We start from the raw sequence: 22,553 nt of genomic DNA, 5'->3' as shown, positions 1-22,553 counted from the left end.
AACACAGCAGGTTTCACTTTAATAAAGGATCAGGAATCAGAAAGGCATCAGACTTTTCTACAGCAACTTTGGGAGCTACAAGGAAATGAAGCAAACCCTTCCACATCCTGAGGAAAAATGATCCTCACCTCGAAATCTGGTTCTGTCTGGAGTATCAATCAGGTATGAGAGTTGATGTCTCTTTCAGACATGTAGAGACTCCCTTTGTCCTTTTCTCAGGCGGCTGCTGGAGGACATCACCAGAACAAGGATTTAAACCAAGGAAACAAAAGACACGGGATCCAGGAAAGGGTGGATGCAGCCTAGAGAGAGGTGGTGAGAATCCAAGGGTGAGGGGACAGAGGCCCCAGTGCAGCAGGGCTAGGAGTCACCCAGCCCAGACTGGAGCAGCCAGAGGCTCTGAGACTTCTTCAAGATGAAATTAATGTGTTGAATATACAGAAAAAGAAATACATAGTTTCAGGAAAGTTTTGACATAAGTTAGGGATAAATGCCTAGAGAACTAAGCAAAAATTCATATATATTTATTAACCGCAGGGAAAATAAAATGATTCATAGACAACAAGTATGGTAAATCTCAAGGCTCAGCTGTCAGTAATATTTGCATAACGATAATAATGTAAACAACGAATGCTGATCTAACCAGAAGTAACTACAGCAGAAAGGATAGAGGGACAGGATGTGTGCAGGTGTGATAGGGAGAAGGGGAGGGTATGCAAGAGATCTAAATACTCATCATCTAGCATGAGAGATCAGTAGATGCTTAAAACTGAAAAATCAAGAGGTAGCAGTATACGCATGTTAATTAAAAATATAAAGATAAGTACAAAACATTCAGTTAAAAGTTTCAAAGTGTTGCCTCTGGGGAACAGGAAATTTAAGGAGGGTTATAGGCCTTGTAGAACGATCTGATACTCTCAACTATGTGCACATATAACTTTAACAAAAATAAAAGCTAATGGGGCGCCTGGGTGGCTCAGTCGTTAAGCATCTGCCTTCAGCTCAGGTCATGATCCCGGGGTCCTGGGATCGAGCCCCGCATCGGGCTCCCTGCTCAGCGGGAAGCCTGCTTCTCCCTCTCCCACTCCCCCTGCTTGTGTTCCCTCTCTCGCTGTGTCTCTGTCAAATAAATAAAATCTTTAAAAAAAAAATGCTAAGGGGGGCTCCCGGCTGGCTTAGTCAGTGGAGCACATGACTCTTGATCTTGGGGTCATGAGTTTGAGCCCCATGTTGGGTGTAGAGATTACTTAAAAAAAACAAAATATTTTTAAAAAATTTTAAATATCTAAAAGCTAAGTTAAATACAATTTTTAAAAAAGGAACTTGAGAGTCCGTGGTGAGCAAGGCAGATACGGGCCCTGTCAGCATGGACGTGGAGAGCAAGTACTGAAACCTGTAAGCATGTGCTCTGGGAATTTCCAGCCAAGGATTTAACTGAGTCTCTGGATCAGAATTTCGGCTGAGATTTGAAATGTGAACAGCAGTTAGCTAAGCAAAGAGATGATAAGGGTTGATGGAAGTGTGTTCCAGGCAGAAGGAGCGAGATGTGCAAAGGCCCAGAGACAGCAAAAGCAGGGCACTGTGAAGAGGCTCAAATGCAGAATTTAAGGGGGGGAGGATGGCAGACAAGACCTGAAGCTGGAAGGAGGATGGCAGACAAGACCTGAAGCTGGAAGCAAGCCTCCGGCCGGTCCCTCCAAAACTCTTCTGGGCCATGTGACAGGGTGGACTCTGAACAGTGTTAAGCAGGAGAGTGGCCCCAGGGAGGCCTGACTTTAAGAACTCTGACTTCATTGAGGGAGAAGGATTGAGCGGAAGCAAGATTAGAGGCTTCCTCCGGTACTTATTAACTGTTCCCTGTTCCTGGACACTAGCCTAGGTTTATTTTTAGTTCTAGGGACAGACTCAAAATTTTTACTTCTGGTTTTTAACAGAAGTTAAACAGACTTCCAAAGGCTGTTCTTAGGCATCCCACATGGCAATGGTAGGTACAACCTGGTATTACGGTGCCTTCCTCAGTTTTAAATTGTAATGTATCACGAGTCTGCGGCTGTAGCTGTGCCCCAGGTGTCCGTGAGTGCTGAGATCAAACTGAGGATGACACAGGGTAGAAAAGTGGGCCGCCTTCCAATAGGTGCCTTGGTTTCAGGGTCTGGTCCACATATCCAGGGCTGACTCAAGGCAACCCGACTCAGAAGAGCCTGATGGACAAACCAGATGTTACTTTATTAATTGCTGCCAGTGGATAGACTCTACCACAATCATAATGCTAATTCGTATCTCAATCCCTGAACTCGTCCTGAAAGAGTTTCTTGGAGCATAGCACCCTTAAATAGGGGCTATTCCCCAGGATACCCCGGCTCACCTGATCAGGCCTGGCCTGGCCCAAGTTCCTCAACCTCTCATTTAGCCCTGAGCTTAGTTCCCTCCAAGGGCAACCATCTCCAAGTCTGCGGGCCTCCTCACTCTAGCCCCACACCACAAACACAATGATTCCATGGACTCATGGAAAGTTCTAACCTCAAGAGCATTGGTCCTCCAAGGACTTTAGACTCTTAATTCCATGAAGGACTGGGACCAAAACACCTTCTTGAATGGTGTGGTCCCAGGTGGTCTTTACCTGGAGGCCGTGCCTGGCGTTGTTGAGGCAAAAGGGGGTTCACATCCTGAGGCCACTCCCTAGCGCATCTCTGTGGGTGCTGAAAGTGGGGGTAGCTTTTCCTGTAACTTCAATTAAGCAATAGATCTAATCTACTTTTAATAAGCTCAGTAATTAGCAGGATCCCTAGAGACTTCTTCAAACAAAAATATAGACGGTGGTGAGGAACTAGAACATTTCAAGTATGAAGTATATAGTGGAAAGATGAATTAAGTTTAGCATTAAAAATGATCGGTGTTAATATCAAAATGAACCAAATGCCCAAGAAAATCTGATGTTTAATGTCACAAGACTAACAAGTTAAGTTTGAAACGATTTCACTTGTAAATGGCCTTTCAAGGAAAAGTCCCCATACAAATTCCTTATGTCTGAAGGATTAGACTCAAAGATGTAAAAATAAACAACCCATTTTTGTGTTTGAAAGAAGCAGATGCCCCTGCCCTCCATGGGGCGACTGACCGAACCCCTCCAGCCCCATTCCCACACGCCTGGAGGGAGGGGCTGGGCCTGGGCAAATTCCAGGCGGGAGCAGTTCGGGGGTTGGAGTTAACTGCTGCTTCTGAAAAAACTTGTTCTCTTCAGCCAGAAAAATGCTCTCCAAGTCTTCTCTAAAAATAGTACTTGCTGGGATTTTCCAGTTTGACATTCCTTCAGTTCCTATGACCAAGGACAACTCGAGCCAATCCATCTGCACCCCTTCCCAGAGACGCCGGTGGAACCCCACCCTCCGTGGGAGGCCAGTTTGAAGGTCCTGCTGCCACCAAACTTTGTGGGCACTCGACGATTCAAATTCGGGCAAAGATTCGCCCGCTCAGCAGCTGCCTTGCTTCTCCCTGGCGGCCCTCCACCTTCTCTTCTCGTGGCAGAGAAGAGGGAATGGTTTTCTAGGGAAAGTAGAAGGTGTGACCATAAGGAAATGTGGGTGCTGGGGCGCCTGGGTGGCTCAGTCGTTAAGCATCTGCCTTCGGCTCAGGTCATGATCCCGGGGTCCTGGGATCGAGCCCCCCATCGGGCTCCCTGCTCGGCGGGAAGCCTGCTTCTCCCTCTCCCACCCCCCCCCACCCCCGCTTGTGTTCCCTCTCGCTGTCTCTCTCTGTGAAATAAATAAATAAAATCTTTAAAAAAAAAAAATGTGGGTGCTGCCTTCACTTACCTCCAGTCCCCGTGGCCATGCCAGGCCGGATGCTGACTACACTAGCCTGGGAAACTCTGGAAGCTGCTGCGGTAGCCAGGGGGCGACATACATAAACCCAACCTTTGCCGATGGCCCACTTCCATGTGCCAGCCACCGGGCCACACGCTGCAGCCTCAAGGCTCTAACAGCAGAACTGTAGGCGCACTCATTGTGTGGCCGGAGTGCGCATGCTTGCTTCTGTCTGCCTAGCATCCATCCCCCTGCTTCTAATGACAGCACCCCACCTTGTTATGGACTGCTCCTGTTCAACTCCGATTCCCACCTCTCACCTCCCAGGTGATGCCCACCCAGGAAGGGTCTGCCCCTGACCCAAGAATGACCAGTCCTGGTCCCTTTCTACCCTAGATTGGCTAGGGGGGGATTGGGACATGAGTTGAGCCAATGAGAATCCTACCCTGGGCTTTTTCTCTCTAGAACGCAGGGGTATACAGACTTCAGTGTGCATGGGAATCGTTCAAGGGGTAGATTTTCAGGACCTCCTCCAAGAGTCTGATGCTTGGGCCTAAGGTGGGGACAGGAATCTGCTGCGGCAAATATCTATAGCACTACCAGACCGGTACAACTGCCTGGGGTAGGAGAGGCAGGGAAAGCCTCAAGGAGCTAACCTGCGTCTGGAAGGCTACATAGGAATTCACTCAGCAGCCTGTGATCCCGCCAACTGTTCTGCCTTCTTGAAGCAGTCTCCTTGCCTGGTATATATGGCCCCAGGCTCTCCTGATTTTTCTCCTACCTCTCTGGTTGCTCTTTTCAGTCCTCTTTATAGGTTTGGTCCCTGGAGTTCAGTATTTCTCGGGGTACTAGCTTCATCACCCTTCTTAACTCCACACCATTCTCCTGAGCTCCAGCTACTTACATCCACTTGCCCATTAGACGTTACCCTTGGGTGTCCTGAATTCCATGAGGCTAAACATAATTCATAATCCCACCTGCAGGCGCACCAACCTTGCAACCCTGCCCATTCCTTTATGAGGCCAATAGGAGGAGGAGGAGAAGGCCTTTTTTTTTTTTTAAGATTTTATTTATTTATTTGAGAGAGAGAGAATGAGAGAGAGCACATGAGAGGGGGAGGGTCAGAGGGAGAAGCAGACTCCCCGCCGAGCAGGGAGCCCAATGCGGGACTCGATCCGGGGACTCCAGGATCATGACCTGAGCCGAAGGCAGTCGCTTAACCAACTAAGCCACCCAGGCGCCCAGGAGAAGGCATTTTTAAAGTACATTCCATGTGCCCGACACTGCTCTACTCGGTTTTCATATATTACCTCATTTAATTTTCAAAATAGACCAGTGAAGAGGGCTAACTCCTAGGTCTCCTGTAGGGCTCAAGCTAGATGTCACCTCACCCAGGAACACCTTCCTGAGTCCCCAGGCTGGATCAGCTGCTTCTTCCTTGGCTTTCCCAGCCTCTTGCATCAAAGTATCTACCCATCCATCTGCAGCCCTTCCAGACCATGATCTCTGTTGTGTCCTCTGGGTCTGGCCCAGGGCCAGACATGGGGTAAGCACGCAAGGAACCATTTGTGGAACATAAGACCATATTCACTGGCTATGTCACCCCAGACAAGATGTTAACATCTGTGGGCCTCAGTTTCCTCACCTGTAAATTGAAAAGGGTTTAGAATCGTATTTGAGACAAAGCAGACACTCAGCAAATGTTCACTCATTGTTGTCATTATTCTGAACAAGCAGCACAAGACATTCTGGAAAGAGGAGATAGCCTAAGCAAAGGCCTGACAGAAAGGCCTGAGGGGTTCAGAAAGAGGTGAGCAGTCTCGGTGTGTGTTCAGACGGGGAGGGTTAAAGGGTCTGTGAGGGGCAGGGGCAGGGACGGATAGGCAGAGAAGGTTGGGAACACATTCTGAAGGCCCCTGCACGCAGGAGAGCCATCAGAGTTGCACTGGGCTCTTTAAGCAGGGGACTGACATGATCAGATTGGGGTGAAAACAAAAAGTAGAGATGAATAATTCAAAGTCTTATCGTCTCTATCAAATGGGTAGCAGACTCTGTTACCTTAAATAATGTATAGAGCCCTTTATTTATTTATTTTTATTTATTTATTTGACAGAGAGACAGCGAGAGAGGGAACACAAGCAGGGGGAGTGGGAGAGGGAGAAGCAGGCTTCCCGCGGAGCAGGGAGCCCGATGCGGGGCTCGATCCCAGGACCCTGGGATCATGACCTGAGCCGAAGGCAGATGCTTAATGACTGAGCCACCCAGGTGCCCCTGTATAGAGCCGTTTAAAAGAAAAAAGTTCATAGAGCCCCCAAGAGGGTATCTGTGGATGCCTAGGGATCCCCAGACCCATTTGGGGAAACCCTGGTGCAGCCAGAAACACCCCAAGATTTCAGGGAGCCTGATTCTTGAAGGGGGGACTGGAGGTTACCTGGATCTGTGGGCACCTGAGCTCAGCCTCAAAGGATGGACAGGCCTTAGGCAAGTAGTCAGAGTGGGCAGGAAAGTATGATAGTAGGACAGGCCAGGGGCAGAGTCCAGGAAGCCAGATTAGAGGAGGGAATGAAGTATGGCTGAGGGACTTATTTACTAAAGAAGTCATGGGGGTGGAAAGGTTTTAGGAGCTACTGTCAAAGGCACAAATGTTACACGGCTTTTGCTCTTTAGCCTGTATACATGGGCAGACTTGAAAGCTGTTTGTTTTTTAAGATTTTATTTATTAATTTGAGAGCAAGCGCACAAAGCGGGGGAAGGGGCAGAGGGAGAGGGTGAAGCAGACTCCCCACTGAGCAGGGAGCCTGATGCGGGACTTGATCCCAGGATCCTGAAATCATGACCTGAGCTGAAGGCAAACGCTTAACCGACTGAGCCACCCAGGCACCTGAAAGTTTTTTGTTTTGTTTTTTTAAAGATTTATTCATTCATTTGATAGAGAGAGACACAGTGAGAGAGGGAACACAAGCAAGGGGGGGTGGGAGAGGGAGAAGCAGGCTTCCCGCCGAGCAGGGAGCCCGATGCGGGGCTCGATCCCAGGACCCTGGGATCATGACCTGAGCCGAAGGCAGATGCTTAACAACTGAGCCACCCAGGCGTCCCTGAAAGTTTTAATTAAATGTATTTACTTGGGGTTGCCTGGGTGGCCCAGTTGGTTTGGCATCTTACTCTTGATTTCAGCTCAGGTCATGATCTTGGGGTCATGGGATCAAGCCCCGCATCAGGCTCCACGCTCAGCGAGGAGTCTACTGGAGAGTCTCTCTCTCCCTCTGCCCCTCCCCCTGTTCACGTGCATTCTCTCTCAAATAAATAAATAAATAAATCTTTTCAAAAGTGTATACTTGGGGGCACCTGGGTGGCTGAGTCATTAAGCGTCTGCCTTCAGCTCAGGTCATGATCCCAGGGTCCTGGGATCGAGCCCCGCATCGGGCTCCCTGCTCGGCGGGAAGCCTGCTTCTCCCTCTCCCACCCCCCCTGCTTGTGTTCCCTCTCTCGCTGTGTCTCTGTCAAAAAAATAAAATCTTTTAAAAAAAATGTATACTTGGAAACAATCTCAAAATTACAAAAAAAAAAAAAAAACCTCCAAAAAACCAAAAGCCTGTAAGTACAGTACAAAGAAATTTTTTCCCCCTTGACTATTTGAAAGTAAGTTGCCAACCTAATATCCCATCACACCCAAATATCTTAGTAGTGCGTATGTCCTACAAACAGGGACATTGTCCTCCTTTACCAGAATACAACCATCAAAGCCAGGAAATTATTGATAGGTTACTACCATGTAATCCTTGGATCCCATTCAAATTTTGCCAAATGTCCCTATGTCTTCGTAGCAAAGTGATCCCATTAAGGATCAAGTGTTGCCTTATCTGTCCTCTCTCTTTAGTCTCCTTCAGACTAGAACAGTTCCTCAGACTCGTCTTGACTTTCACGACATTCACACTTTTGAAGATTACAGCCAATATTTTGCAGGAATGTCCTGTAATTTGGGTTTCTCTGATGTTTCCTCAGGATTAGATTCAGGTCATACATTTTTGGCAGAAATACCCTAGAAGCGATGTTGTGTTCTTCTCAGTACAGCCTATCAGGAGGCATATGATTCCTGCTTGTCCTATTATTGTTCACTTTGATCAGTAGATGAGGCTTGTCTACCAGCCTGCTCCATTGTAAGTTACTCTTTTTACCCCTTGTAATGAACAAACCTGAGTCACACTGAGCACAAAAATAAGTATTAATCATAATGGATAACCCATTGAATAAATCATATAAATTGAAATGAGGAATGAGAAATGGAATGTTGTTTCTGATTAAACTTCCAATTTATTTATATCAAATATAGACTCATGATTTCCTATTTTTTTAATGGGTTATAATCCTTTTACAATCTTTTTTTTTCCCCTCAAATTGTGTCTGATTTGATTTTGGGCTCCTGTGGGGTTTTTTTGTTTGTTTTCTTGTTTTTGTTTTGCCATGTCTCCCTATTCTTTGAGCCCTTTCTTACTTTCTGGCACGGATCTCCCAAGCTCACTTATACTTTCTCTGTCCCAGCCCTAGAATCAGCCATTTCTCCAAGGAGCCCCAATTTATTTTATTGGAGAACAGTATTTAGAAACCAAAATCTAGGCATGAGCTGCACTCACTCAGGCTGATGCTGCTCCTAGGCCCTCTTGGTGCAAAGAGCTAGGGAATATACATATGTATATAACACACACATATATATGTATATATATATTTATATCTGTGTGTATTGAAAACCATGAGTTCACACTAATATCTCTAACTCCATTATTCTAGTTTTCTCTTTTTTAAAGATTTTATTAGAGAGAGAGAGAGAGAGAACATGAGCGGGGGGAGGGGCAGAAGGAGAGGGACAAGCAGACTCCCCACTGAGCAGGGAGCTCAACGGGGAACTCAATCCCAGGACCCTGAGATCATGACCTGAGCCAAAGTCAGATGCTTAGCCAACTGAGCCACCAGGCACCCCTCTCATTCTCTCTCTTTCTAGTATTTGTTACTCCCTTCTCTGGTGGTGAGAAATCTGGCTATTATCTTTCATACATTAATTTACATGATCAATGCCCCTGTATGTAACCACTTTCCAAATCTCCATCACCCCAGGCCCTGCACAGATGCTCTCCTACCACATGACCCCACATTGGGCCCCTCCTCTCACGTGGAGACTCACTTCATCCGACTCAGGTTCTGACACTCCATGTGGATGCCCTCCTTCCCCACTCTGGACTGATAACCTGGAGTTAGGCCAGCCCTCCCATGGGTTTGCCGTTTTCACCCCACTTGGGCTCTGATGCCCTATGCCCCTCTCCTCCTGAAGATGTCATCTTCATCCCCCTGAGAAGAGTGAGGAGGGTTTTTTAATGCCAGGCCATTCCCCCATCCCCACCCATAGGGACATTCTCTTCACTCTGCTCAGTTTCCAGAAACTGGCTTTGGGTCACCACAGCTTCTCACCCCAGCCCCAGCCACCTACTGTGCTCTGCCCACCTAAAAGCTTTAGGGCCAAATCAGTGGGGAAGAGGAAAAGCATCAATGATTTGAGGTTTTATTTTGAGCAGAGAAGCTGACTGTGGTGTTAACTCACTGCTTGCCTTGTCTGTTGCTCCCAGAAGACTATTAGTCCTGGAGGGGCCGAGCCTACCTTGTTTACCTCCTCATCAGTATCTCAAGTGTCACCCACTCATGCCCACTGTTCCTTGGAAGATGGCAATGGTTGCTGAGGAGAGGCAGGGGGAGGCCCCAAGAGGCCACATACCCCAAGCACGTATTTGAAAGCCCACACATGCAGATGGCGGGGAGCGGCCTTGCCCAAGAATCAGGCAGTTGCCCAGGTGATGGAATTTATAGTGTGCTGAAAGCTTGTTTGCCCTAAAATAGCTCTCTTGCTGTCTAAACTAGCAATTTCTTTCTTTGTATTTAAGGCCTGGTGTTTAGCACTGCTCCTGGGGGCTGGGGGACAGTGTACAGATTAGGTACAGGAAGGCAGCCAAGCAGGAGCAATGACACCTGGATTCTCAGTTCCCTTCTGTAGGACAGTGACAAGTAACTTCCCTCCCTGGCCTTCCTCCCCCACCTTGAAAGTGGTGATTTCAAGCTCTAAGGTCTCTCTCTCACACAAATAGTTCACGGCTGGTTCTGTTTCAGGACCATCTGCACACTTGGCACTGCACATGGCATTCACCTCAACGCATCCAGCCTCCCTATGAGGTATGAGATGGATTCTCCTCACCACTTTCCAGATGAGGATGCTAAGATTCAGAGAGGTCACGTGACTCACTTGTCCATAATTACACAACTCTTAAGCTCTGGAGCCAGGACTCAAAACCCAAGCCTACCTGACAGCCCATGTGTCAGGGCTGGGGCTGTGGGCTATGTTTTTCCTTTTATGTCAGAGCAGTTCCGGTTCAGCTCAATGCCAGAAATACTTATGGTTCCAAGCGTGGGCGAGAACCATCTGGCAGAGGGGCTAGTTTGAGGCTGTGTTTGGTGATGCCTCCCTTGAGGACTCGGAGCAAGAAGTGAGGTGTTTGTTGGATTGCCCTTTGTGCCCGCGACCATGCCGCCCCTGGGAGTCGCAGAGACCTGCTCCCAGGGGTGTCCCTATAACGGCAAACCCACCAATTTACAAATGGCTGATTTCCCTGGGGGCAGGGAAGGTGAGAAGTAAAAATAGGTGGGGCAGGAGAGAGGAAACTGAGAGGCCACACAGAAATATCACCAGAGTCCAAATTCCAACAGTCATAAAAATAGGGATCCTTACCCAGCCTTAGTAACCCCGCACATGAACGTTCTCAAAGAACATTCTGCAGAACCTAGAGGATGTCCATAGTCACAGCTAGCTGGGAAAGCCCACACTTGAGCCCTTCTGAAAAGTCACACCTACCCAGTCACCCATGAAACAAATCAAAACAAAAACCCGTTTAACCCTGAGTCTTCCAATCCCACTCCACCACCTATAATGATACGCACAGAACACACAGTGGGAAACCTAGATTTAGGTGTTTATAGATGGGAAGGGGGACATCAAGAGCAAGGCTGCCCAGTGTGGGGCAGAGGCTGCACCGGAACCAGGAGCATGCTCGTGCAGTTACAGCAGTGCCAAGCAAATATCCCTGCTGTTTGTTCCCTCCCGTGCTGCTATATTTGAGACATGGCCTCGAAGATGGGTTTTCAGGGTGCAAACCACCTGAACGCTAATTGGAACCTCTGAAATACTTTCTCAACATGCACATTTTATTTGTATACAAAGTCTAAACAACCACAGCCTTTAGTTTCCTATATACTCCAGGGTTTAATGCCCGCATTTGTTAGCTGATTCTGAGTAGGTCAAAAACGGATTCAGAGTAAAATGGCGCCAAACATTTTAAGTATCAAGGACAGATGTAACATGCCACAGACTGCGGACAGATGTACCAAGCACCCCCGCTCTTTAAAATAAGTTACTGCCTTAAAAAAAGGACTTTTAAGCAGTTGAATTCTTCCCCAAATAAAAATTAAGATGCTTATAATCTGAAGTTCACATCTTGCTTGCCTTTTCTAGAACTTTAAAATAGTTCTTTAAAGAAGCTGATTGGGTGAGGTGGGTTTGGAGAGGAGGTAGGGTGGGGAAGATGGAGGAACCTGATGATCATTTCCGAATGTTAATGCAGTTCTATGCAAGAAATAGGTTCAATTAAATGTTCTAGAAAAACATCATATATGAAGCTATCTCGGCGGTCTTGTGATTCATCTTGGTTGATGAAAACAAGATGGAAAACAAAGTTAAGTGTTAACAGTACTGGAAAAATTTTAACTTTACCCACATTGGAATTTCTTTCCTTTTTTTTTTTTTAAAGATCTTATTTACTTATTTAGAAAGCGAGTGCACGAGCGGGTGGAGGGGCAGAAGGACAGGGGGCTCAGTCTCACGACCCTGAGACCATGACCTGAGTCGAAATCAATAGTCGGCTGGCCGCTTAACTGACTGAGCCACCCGCGCGCCCCAACACATTGGAATTTCTTAGGATCGGAAACACTAGAAAAGTGAGGCAACTCCTGTCTACAATACTGCCCAAGGTTGCAAAAGAGACCTCATGACCTCAACCCTCCCACACAGAGCCCTGGTCCCCGCTCATCTGTTGCCCACCCTAGACCCCCACTGCTGCCCTCTCAAACCTCTCCTTTCCCTTCAAGCTCCAAGATTCCCTCAGACTCAGAGCCCAGGGAAACTTCTGGGCTGCAGCTGGGCTACGGTCTGGCTCTTTGTACCAGCAGGGTGCACTGTCCACCCACGGTGGGCGTTTTGGCTTCTTCCTCCTGCTTTCAAGCACGCTGCTACAGCTGTGTTCTGTCCCCCAGTCGGCACACACCACCTGTGCCTCAATCAGCAGAGCACTGGGATGGCCCTTCGCAGCCCTGTGGCTACCTGCAGGCTGAGAACTACAGTACTCAACAGCAAGCACTGTCCCTGCCTCCAGAAGCCAGGGTCAGGTGTGGCATCCCATGGGAACTGCACCAGGCGGGTGCCCACCGCTTACCCATCCCTTCAACCTCTGTTTCCTTTATAGATGAGATATTAAACTACAAAATGTGAGATGCCACAAATGGAAGGTGTAGATTCTACACAGGTACAAATGGGGTTGCTGGAACAATGTTTAAATTACAGTTTCCGAGGGGCGCCTGGGTGGCTCAGTCGGTTAAGCGTCTGCCTTCGGCTCAGTCATGATCCCAGGGTCCTGGGATCGAGCCCCACGTCAGGCTCCCTGCTCGGTGGGGAGCCTGCTTCTTCCTCTCCCTCTCCCTGCTGTTCTGCCTACTTGTGCTCTCTCTCTATCAAATAAATAAAATCTTTAAAAAAATAAAATAAAATACAGTTTCCGAGAGGTCTGTTCAGGGCCAACAATCACACTGAAGACCAACCACATGCCAGGCACAGGTGTGCATCCTCTACTGTTCACAATGACTGGAAAGAAATTTGATCCTTCCTTTATAGAGGAAGGAGGCCTAAAGGTGTGAAGTTCCCCAATTTGGGCTGCTTTCTTGTTCTGCTCTTTTTTTTAAAAAACATTTTATTTATTTATTTTTTTAAGATTTCATTTATTTGACAGAGAGCTAGAGAGCACAGATAGGCAGAGCGGCAGGCAGAGGGAGAGGGAGAAGCAGGCTCTCCGCAGAGCAGCGAGCCCAATGCGGGGCTCGATCCCATGACCCTGGGATCACGACCTGAGCCAAAACCGAGTCAGACACTCAACCAACCGAGCCACCCAGGCGCCCCTCTCGTTTTGCTGCTTCATCAGTTCCATATGTGTCTAAACTGTACTTGCCTGATTCACAAGTAGTGAGACTTCTGTAAGGTCAGAGAAAGCACCCATGCCGGTCCCATCAGGCCAGCTGCCTCCCTCTGTGTGCTGCCGCCAATCCAAGGTGAGAGAAGGAATCTAGAGTGGGTGGTAGTGTGTGTGAGGGCCACCAGGCAGGCTGGCCTTGCATGCACACTCAGGGATATCTACACTCGTGAAAGTCTGTATCTTAGGGCCCGACAAGAGCCCTTACCACAGGTGACCCCCAAAACTCTTCATGCCGTAAGAGGCAGAGGTCCTTCCAAGATAGGAGAGTGGCAGGCCCCTCAACCCACCTTTCTCAGCAAAGAAACTGTGATTACAGCCCCTTCTCCCTCTGTATAAGTATACTCTATACTTTCTCTTGGGGTGCATTCTCTGCCAGTTTTCCCACCTAACAAGAACGACTTCTCCATCCAGGACAGAAATGGAAAAAGGTTAAAGAGCAATATACATGCGCTTAGCACCACAGATGAAAACACTTTCAATAGGTAAACTTCCCTCACCCGCTATACAGGACAATACACACCAGCAGAGCACCACAATGAGCTCAAACTCCAAAGCTAGATGTCTTGGGTTCAAATTCTCACTTTCACCTTACTAGCTGTTCAGCCTTGTTTCCTCTCCTGGAAACTAAGATGGGGATGATGGCAGCACCTGCCTCACCGAGTTGTTATGAAGATTCAGTCAGTGTACACAAAACATCTAGAGGAGTCACTGGTATGTAGTGATCTCTAGCAGCTTTGCTATTACAATGCTACTGCTAGCACCATGGAATAAAATAAGCCCCCAAGTACGTCTTTATTTACCAAACTTCCTAAACTCAATTTCAAGGCAAAATAGAATGGGTTAATAATTTCTACAACTGACAGGTGTTCAGAATGATGTAAACTTTAAAAAAAATGATGTAACCTTCATGGAAGGGATTCTGATAACATCTAACAAAAACTACAGAGGTACATTTACCTTTGACTAGGCAGTCCCTCCCCACTGTTAGGAATTTACCCTGAAAATACATCCCCACACATAAAAACAACATATGCACAGTTATTAATTGTAGCATTATGTACAAATAAGACCAGAAATGTCCTAAATGTCCACCTATGAGATTGGGTGAATAAGCTATGATACATGTGCATAATTGACTACTATGCAGCTATAAACAAGAATAAAGACTTGAAGACAGAAGACTGAACTCATAAATCAACTTTTAGGCGATGTTAAGTGAAAAAAGTATATATTGTATGTCCACTGAAAGAACCTAGATCCAACAGCATCCAGTAACATTAACCATGCCTACAGTCTAGACTAAAATAAATACCGATTCCCACTAAAAAGAACCAGGACTCCTTGGAAAAAAAAAAAAAAACTAATTCCAGGTCAGAGGCAAGGGAAATGCAAGGTGAGCCTGAAACATCTTTTTGTGCCAGAAAGTAAGGAAATGCTCCAAGACCAATGGGGGCATATCAAAAGGACACAGCTGATGTATCTGAGTCTAGTAACCATATATATAAAGAACTCTTACAATGCAACAATAAGACAAATACCTTAATTTAAAAATGGGCAAAGGATTTGAATAGACAACTCTCCTAAGATATACAAATGGCCAATAAGTACATGAAAAAATGCTTGACATCATTAGTCACTGACATACTACTTTATGCTCCTTAGGATGGCTATAATTAAAACAAAAACAAACAAAAAACTCCCAGAAAACAAGTGTCAGCCAAGATGTAGAGAAATCAGAACCCTTATATATTGCTAGTGGGAATGTAAAAAGCTAAAATGGTTTAGTTGCTGTAGAAAACAATCTGGTGGTTTTTCAGTTAAAACAGAATTGTGATATGACCCAGCACATACTCTTAGGTACGTGTCTACAGAACATGTTTACACACAAACTTACATATGAATGTTCCTAGCAGCATAATTCTTAATAACCAACAACTGAAAACAACCCAAATGCGTATCAACTGATAAGGGGATCAAATGAAATGTAGTTTTATCCTTGCAATGGGGCGGGCATTATTTAGCCACACAAGGAGATGAAGTACTGGTACATGCTACGACATTGATGAACCTAGAAAACATTATATTCAATAATTGGGGGGGCAGAATTTGGACTAATAGGTATGAGGTTTCTTTTTAGGGTGATGGAAATGTTCTGGAATTTGACAGAGGTAGAGGGTACATAACATAGTGAGTATACTAAAAACCCTTGGACATTTTAAAGTGGCAAATTTTATGTTGTAGATTATAGCTCAATAAAAAGAAAAAGGGACACAGCTGGCTGAAGGGGCTCCCACTCATCAAATATGGGGCAATTTGAGCATCAAAAAGAATGAGTTACTAGATTATAACACTCTGAATTAAAAAATTCACAGTGAAAACAATGACCCAAAAAGGGAGAGGGAAGAAAGAACTCCTCTTTATAAATGAATGCCAGCTAATGCAGGAGGAATGATGGGATAAGAAAAATGACCATTTAAGACTCCTAATGAGATAATTGATTTAGGCAAGGGTCATCAGTGGGTGCTCACAACCGATGTGTAAAAGGTGGCTGAAGACGAAGATACTCAATGGTACCACGCACAGTTTATTGGATAGATCTGGGGGACACCACCTTAACCAAAGAATCAAACCCAACATCACCAATACAGGGACAACCCGATGTGATGCACTAGAACATAGACAACCTCACTTATGTATCCCTGCAAAAAACATTTAACCTGAAATGAATCATGAGCAAACAATAAGACAAATCCAGAATGTGGGATTTTCTGTAAGACAACTGGCCTGGACTTAAATATATTCAGGGGTAAAATGCCCTGATGTTTAAAACTTACTTAAATGACTTAGGGAAGGAAAAGTGTATGCATACATGCGTCTATGTGTGCACGTGAGAGAGAGAGAGAAATGGAGGGAAAGAGAAAGCAAATGTGGCAAAATGTTAAAAACTGGTGAATCTATGTTAAAAAAAAAAGTACAAGGGTATTCAATATACTTTCAAATTTTCTGTAGGTTTACAATTTTTCAAAATAAGTTGGGAGAAAATGTGTATAATCAGCTTTAAAGAACAAAAATTTAACATGCTTATTAGTTAAATGTAATAAACAGAAACAATGTATCTCTAATACAACAAATGTGATTTTCTTCAACATATTTTACTGTTCCCCATTTAAACAGGTAAAAAACATTATGGTATAGTTGCTCTGAAATTCCTCTACGAAGCCTGAAGGCTTCTGAATTAAGTAAAAGTTAGCCCAATTCAGTTGATAAAAAATTTATCTAAGAGGCAAGAAAATATGTTGGATAACTCACAAACCCCACTGTACTGTACCCGCAGCTTAGAACTCTACATACTTCAAAATATGGCTTCAAGATGTTTCTTCTTTAACAGAATTTGTTAATTTTTCGTGAGAGAGGTAAACATTTTTTGCTACATAGACCATATGATTAGCAGACAATTCAACTTTTATCTCCAGTGAGATGATTTATCATAAAGAAAGTCACCAAAAGTTGTAAGCAGTCTGGATTCGTGTTTATTGAAGCCAGTAATTAGAGACATCTTCTTTTCCAGCACTAGAAAGCAAGGTTCCACATGACTGCATAACTGCATCCGGTTAGAGCCACACCCCTGGACTAAGGCTGGTGGGGGAATAATCTGCAGTCCTAATTTTAAATTAAAAACACCAACAAACTTAGTATAGAGACGACAGTGAACTTTCACTTACAGCATCAACATTGTTAAAGGTCATGATGTACAGAGCAGTCACTTTCAACTTTGTTAAACCAATAAAACACGACAACGTCTTCAGTTTAAATAGTGATTTTAAAATGCCAATCAAAAAAAAAAAAAAGTGCAAACAAAATTAAATAATTATAGCAGCATACCCGTTGCATTTTTAGGAAAGACCAATTCATGGCCCTTATCATGGCCACATCTTCAAGGTTGGGCTTATTTCTTTGATTTTTCCACTTTAAAGACAAACAGCAGATGTAACCACTACAATATATATAAATAGTCTTAAATTGTCTTTAACAGTCTACCTTACAAGTGTATTCTGCAAATAAAATGAATTTTATTTTAAAAAGTAAAGGCTGTTTACTGTTCGGCCTTTGGTTCCACTGCTTGAAAACCCCGAAATAACAGAAAATATCTCCCCTCCTCCCACCCCCCCAAAATAACCCTGCAGCTCCCCAAAGTTGGTAGACTTTGGCAACCACTGAGCACATGACATTACGTGCACCAGTGTCTTCTGCTACTAGGAGCATCCACTTGTCATAAGAAACTAAAAGTGATCTTCAAGAAACCTTCCCTCACAAGACAGGTGTCTTAGCATTTCATCAGTTTTAGTACATTTTATATTGACACAAAAGTGCTTATCATATTTAAATGACAAAAAATTTTTAAAAAGTAAAATTCTGCATTAAAATTTGAAATCACACTGTATCCCCTGTAGGCATGTCCCTTTCCAATAATTCTTTCTGGTTTCTGAGGTCACTCATTTTGCCCCCACCCCCACCCCAGCTGCTATAGAGAGGGATTAAGTGACCCCACCATCAGTGTGGCCACAGTTGTTGGGCACCTATTGGTCACTACACCACAGCTATCCTTATACAGTCAGTTTACTGTCACTATCTGGACAATCTAGTAATTGGAAGCCACAATACATTTAAAAACAAAAACTGAATTTAAAAAGGGGTGAAAAAGTGTATTTTTAACAATAAAACTGGCACAAGGAACATGTTTTTGTTTGTCGGAAAGGCAACTAAGTACTCAGCTTTCTCCTTAACAGTGTTCAGACCTTTACAAAAGAGCAATTCAAGACAGTCTTAGAGTCTTGTCTTATTATATAACACAGGTTATTAAGTTATGCCCAGTACTATGTTAGTGGTCAGTCAAATGTGGTATGTAAAAGTAATGACATTAGGGAAGTTATGCTCAGACACAGTACAACAAACATTCATATAAAAAAAGTAAACTCCACATAAGTGAACTGAGGTTTTTTTTCCCTTGGTTTGACAACAAATGTTTTATACATTAAATTAATGGTAGTGTTTGCATTCAAATGTTCTGTGTCACGTATAAAATTAAAAGTGCCATTTCAAATCCACAGAAGTCATTTCCAGAATGGTGGTATGACATGACGACGTGTATGAATTTGCCCTAAATGGAAACACTGAAACTCTTATTTCCATAAGAAAAAAACGCTACATTTGATGAAAAACACAAACAAGAAAAAAATGTATCATTTCCATTTTCAATATAAAATATTCACACTTATTTGTCCATCTGATAGCACTGATCAGACCAGAGAGCTAGGACAAGACCCTTTTGCATCAATGGAACTCTGTGAAGGTTTCCACAGACCATAAGGCAGGGATTGGTGCAAGCCAATTCAGCAGAGTGCAATTACATCACAAACCTCCCTCAAACTTTCCGTAGCACACTGCATTATGGTAAAATGAGAGGTTGTTACCCATTCTCTATTAGTAGGCCAGCCTGTGGTAGTATAAAAAAATTTTTTTAATTTAAAAAACAAAGCAGGAGCTATTTAGAAAACAATTCAAAGGAAACTAATTTTGTAACTGCTGACTTTAACCACACCCCACGGTGACCATCTGCCCCGACGCACATCTGCGGAGCCCAGCATGGCCCACGGGGACATGGCCTGGGCCACACACGTGACTCTGAGGCAGCTGCCATCTTCCCCACCATTGTCAGCTCCACCTGACTCAGGCACCCCCACACTCTACATATCTGTCATAAGTTAAAGATGCATTCAGAACAAGTCTAATTCCCATTTTCTTAGTGTTTAGCTTGGAAATACTTTTGATTTTAAGTCTTAAAAATGATTATTCGACTTTCTACTGACCACACAGTATTTACTCACACTGCTCATCTCCACCTTCCTCATCTCCTTCGACGTTCAGCTTCCCCACCATCACTTCTCTCATTTTTCCTTTCAGTCTTCTCTTTCCTGGACTTGCTGCTACTTAATCTGCTTCCCAAGAACAAGTGAATTCGCCAAAACGCAACTGGTCAGACTAACCACCCTCTGATCAATGATTTCCTGGTCTCATTTGCTCCACCCTGAAAGAAAGCAGGCCCTCTTTCTCCCATCTACCTTCCCTTCCACAAGAAGCCCAGCTGCACTTGCTTCCCACGAGAGAGCCGCATGCCTGAGAGTCCAAGGGTTATCCTTAACAAAGGGGTCTGACACATAACCTTCCTAAATGTGCATTTCATACTCGGACAAGTCAATGAAGTATTTTTTAAGTTCATCTCCCCTGCCCCAAAAAACTGATAGCATGTGCCATATCAGAAAAATCCTTGTCTTAGCAGATCAATATACATAGTTATTTGGTCATTTTACATATGTACTTTTTAAGGAGGATCAGGCTTCATTTTCTGTTGAAGAGTTTGTTACCATGGAGTCTGGTTTTCGAGTCATTCTATCCAGTTCTTCCTGAACATTTGTCAACACAGTCTTTTGTCCTTAAAAAAAAAAAAAGCAGCAGTGATAGGAAAAATTATTTTTCTAAAAGGAGTATTTGAATTTACAGACTACTGTAATCATCTGTGGTGATATAAACCTCAGTAAGAATGCAAGCAAGTCTTTTTTCATTGCAATGATTATAAGGAGATACCCTAATTCAACCCTTCTTAATTCCAAACATCACAGGTCTGTGTTCCCCTGAATACATAACTGCCCCCTGCGTGGGCATGCCTTTGTGCCAAATATAAGAGCCTTTCTGAAAACACTCTCACCACCCAACTCCAACCCCAGGCACTGTCATCACCGCCTTCTTAGAGGTGGTATGTGAGTTTCTGGTATACCATAAACTACTTTCTGTGCCTCAGACAGAACAGGTGTTTGTTTTGTTTTTAATTACAACACTCTAACTCACATGGGTAGTCTGGAAACACCATGTTTCAATAAGAATATAATGCTAGGGCTAGACATTTCAATACTACACAAAGTCAGTGCTCATATTCTTTTGTTATCAAATGCTGAGGCCTGGAAATGACCCTTATCTCCTATCAGGGGATATCAGCCTGAAGCCTGGGCCATGGGACCCGATTGAGAGTCTCCAAGAACTCAGGAGCCCATGAAGGCTTGGCTGAGCTGAGGATGGAGTGATCTCCTGCGGACCTCCTTTCATCTGAAAACACCAATTAGGGAAAATACTCTATTAACATTCCTTATAATCAGTGGAAAAGTAAAAGCAAAACCCTTTTTAAAATGGCCTCAAACTTCCTGGCAAAATGGGTAATTCCCAAGGAACGTGGCTCTTTTGTTTCAGAGGCCTCCAAGACATAGACTGGACCTACTGCCCACATGGAAGGAAAGGAGGGTGGGCTGCCACAGAGAGGACTGTGACAAGTGGGGAGCTTCATGGAGGAGGAAAGGACAACCCTCCAGTGAGACAGGGAGGGTTCACAGGCTCCAGCTCATGGCAAGACTAGAGACAGTGAACAAAAATCTTTATAAAGCATCATAGAATATTAAATATAATAAATAAAATGCCACCCATGAACAGTTCCACACCAGGGTCACATGTACAGTTTAGAATACACCTCAATTTACCCAACAGTCAGTTCCTGACAACCCAATGTACATAAATTCCACCTTAAATGTGCCAAGGAAACCTGCATGCTAATAAAGTAATCCTACTGTAAAGTGTACTGCTCGGTATAAGGTGGGGATGTGCTTACTCGCTTGGCTGTTCAGAACACGGAGGATCTGCACGTCAGGTGAAGGCAGACACTCCTGTCCATTCCCCCACCTCCAGCACTGCTCAACTGCAAGGATCAGGTCTCCAAGGGCCCTTCAGTACCTGATTTCTTGGCTGTGCTCTGCACACCACCAGCACCAGGACTTCCGGGAGAACCTGTTTTTTTACTCAGCAGGCTGTTGAAGAAGCTGGCCAACACACCTTCACTTGCTGCATTATCTAAGGAAACATTAAGAAAAATAGCATCACACCACTGGACGACTCAACACCACCACAAAACTAGTTTTCAGCTTGGAATTATCCATTTGTGGCTATCATCTTCCCCAGACACTGAGCACATTCATTTACTACGATTCCTTATATACTGCCACTGCCAAGGCTAATTATGTGTTAGCATGATTTATTAAGTGCAAACCTGTTTACATTTTCCATCTGTTTGGGGACATAACTCACCCAGGCGCCCTAAGATTTTTTATTTTTAAGTAATATCCATACCCAACATGGGACTCAAACTCACAACCTTGAGATCAAGAGTCACATGCTCCACCTAATGAGCCAGACAGGCACCCCTCAAAATACACTTTTAAAGTGTCTTCTTGGGACGCCTAGGTGGCTCAGTCAGTTAAGTGTCCACCTTCGGCTCAGATCATGATCCCAGAGTCCTGGGATCGAGCCCCGTGTCAGGTTCCCTGCTCAGTGGGAAGTCTGCTTCTCTCTCTCTCTCCCTCCGCCCCTCCCCCTGCTCATGCTCATGCTGTCTCAAGTAAATAAATAAAATCTTAAAAAAAAAAAAAAAGTGACTTCTTATGTTGTCTTCCTCTCTGAAGGAACCTGCACAGCCTAACTGGTATCTTACACAGAGCTAAATGCAAAGGCCACTGATTCCAACAAAGGGACAGGCCTTGGTCTCTGCCAATGGTGAGCCCCCTCCCTTTGAGGGAAAGGGGAAAGCAACCCCTTCTTGGAAGAGAACAGCCCAGCTGCCATGAGTCTCACCTTCCAAACCTAGCCACCCAGGCCTTTCAGGGTTCAGGCCTAAGATTAAAGACTCTCCATAGAGACAGGATACATACTTTTGATGTTTGGGTCCGGCTTCTTTACTGATGTGCCTGGGGAGGCGCTTGGCACACTGGCTGGCCCTCCCCGGCCCTGAGTTCTTGGAGAGCCAGAGGGTCCTCTCGCAGGGGATTCCTAAGTCCAAAACCAGCCCAAGTCACACACAGGCATAAAAATAACAGGAAATACATATTCCAAAAATGAAGACATTCTCTGCAGGATGTTTTTCACAGTCTAGGGAGAAGGATGGCAGGACTGGGAGTTTGTTCCAGCTCAGTCTCTTTCTAGACCTTAGTTTCTCCTTAGAGAAATCAAGATAATAAAGCCTGCTCACTCTATTTCCCTGAGCTATATTCCTTCATCAGACATTTCCTGAGTCCCTATTATGTTCCTGGCCCTGGGCCTTCAGGGAAACCAAATTCCCTGGAAAATACAAAAACCCACACAAATATAAGCTCTTAGAAATAATGGCATCAAGGATGAAGACACCTACAACACTGGGCCTTGACCCCCCATTTAGTTTAAGGTACTCACGGAGGCTCTCGTGGGCGTGGCTGGCTGCTTAGCAAGGAGTGACTGCAAAGAGAGGGACACACTGGCCATTAACCAAGGTCTGCAGAAACACTTACTG

General features: G+C 44.8%; 1 protein-coding gene across 2 annotated transcripts in view; it reads right to left on the bottom strand.

The window, feature by feature from the left end:
- Positions 1-22,553, bottom strand: part of DYNC1LI2 (dynein cytoplasmic 1 light intermediate chain 2) — a 40,787-nt gene continuing 18,234 nt past the window's right edge. The window contains exons 10-14 of one of the 2 annotated variants that reach the window (XM_078063068.1): positions 22,457-22,498; positions 21,940-22,057; positions 20,969-21,085; positions 19,512-19,625; positions 1-2,201 (exon numbers count right to left, since the gene is read on the bottom strand). In XM_078063068.1, coding sequence (XP_077919194.1) covers positions 19,525-19,625; positions 20,969-21,085; positions 21,940-22,057; positions 22,457-22,498 — 378 coding nt within the window. In that variant the 3' untranslated portion in view covers positions 1-2,201; positions 19,512-19,524. Of the gene's footprint in view, positions 2,202-16,642; positions 16,796-19,511; positions 19,626-20,968; positions 21,086-21,939; positions 22,058-22,456; positions 22,499-22,553 lie in introns of those variants that run through there. The other variant, XM_078063067.1, reaches the window with a different exon arrangement.

Source organism: Halichoerus grypus, chromosome 15 (assembly GCF_964656455.1).
Source record: "Halichoerus grypus chromosome 15, mHalGry1.hap1.1, whole genome shotgun sequence".
In the NCBI taxonomy this organism is placed as follows: domain Eukaryota; kingdom Metazoa; phylum Chordata; class Mammalia; order Carnivora; family Phocidae; genus Halichoerus; species Halichoerus grypus.
This window is presented reverse-complemented; position numbering and strand designations above follow the sequence as displayed.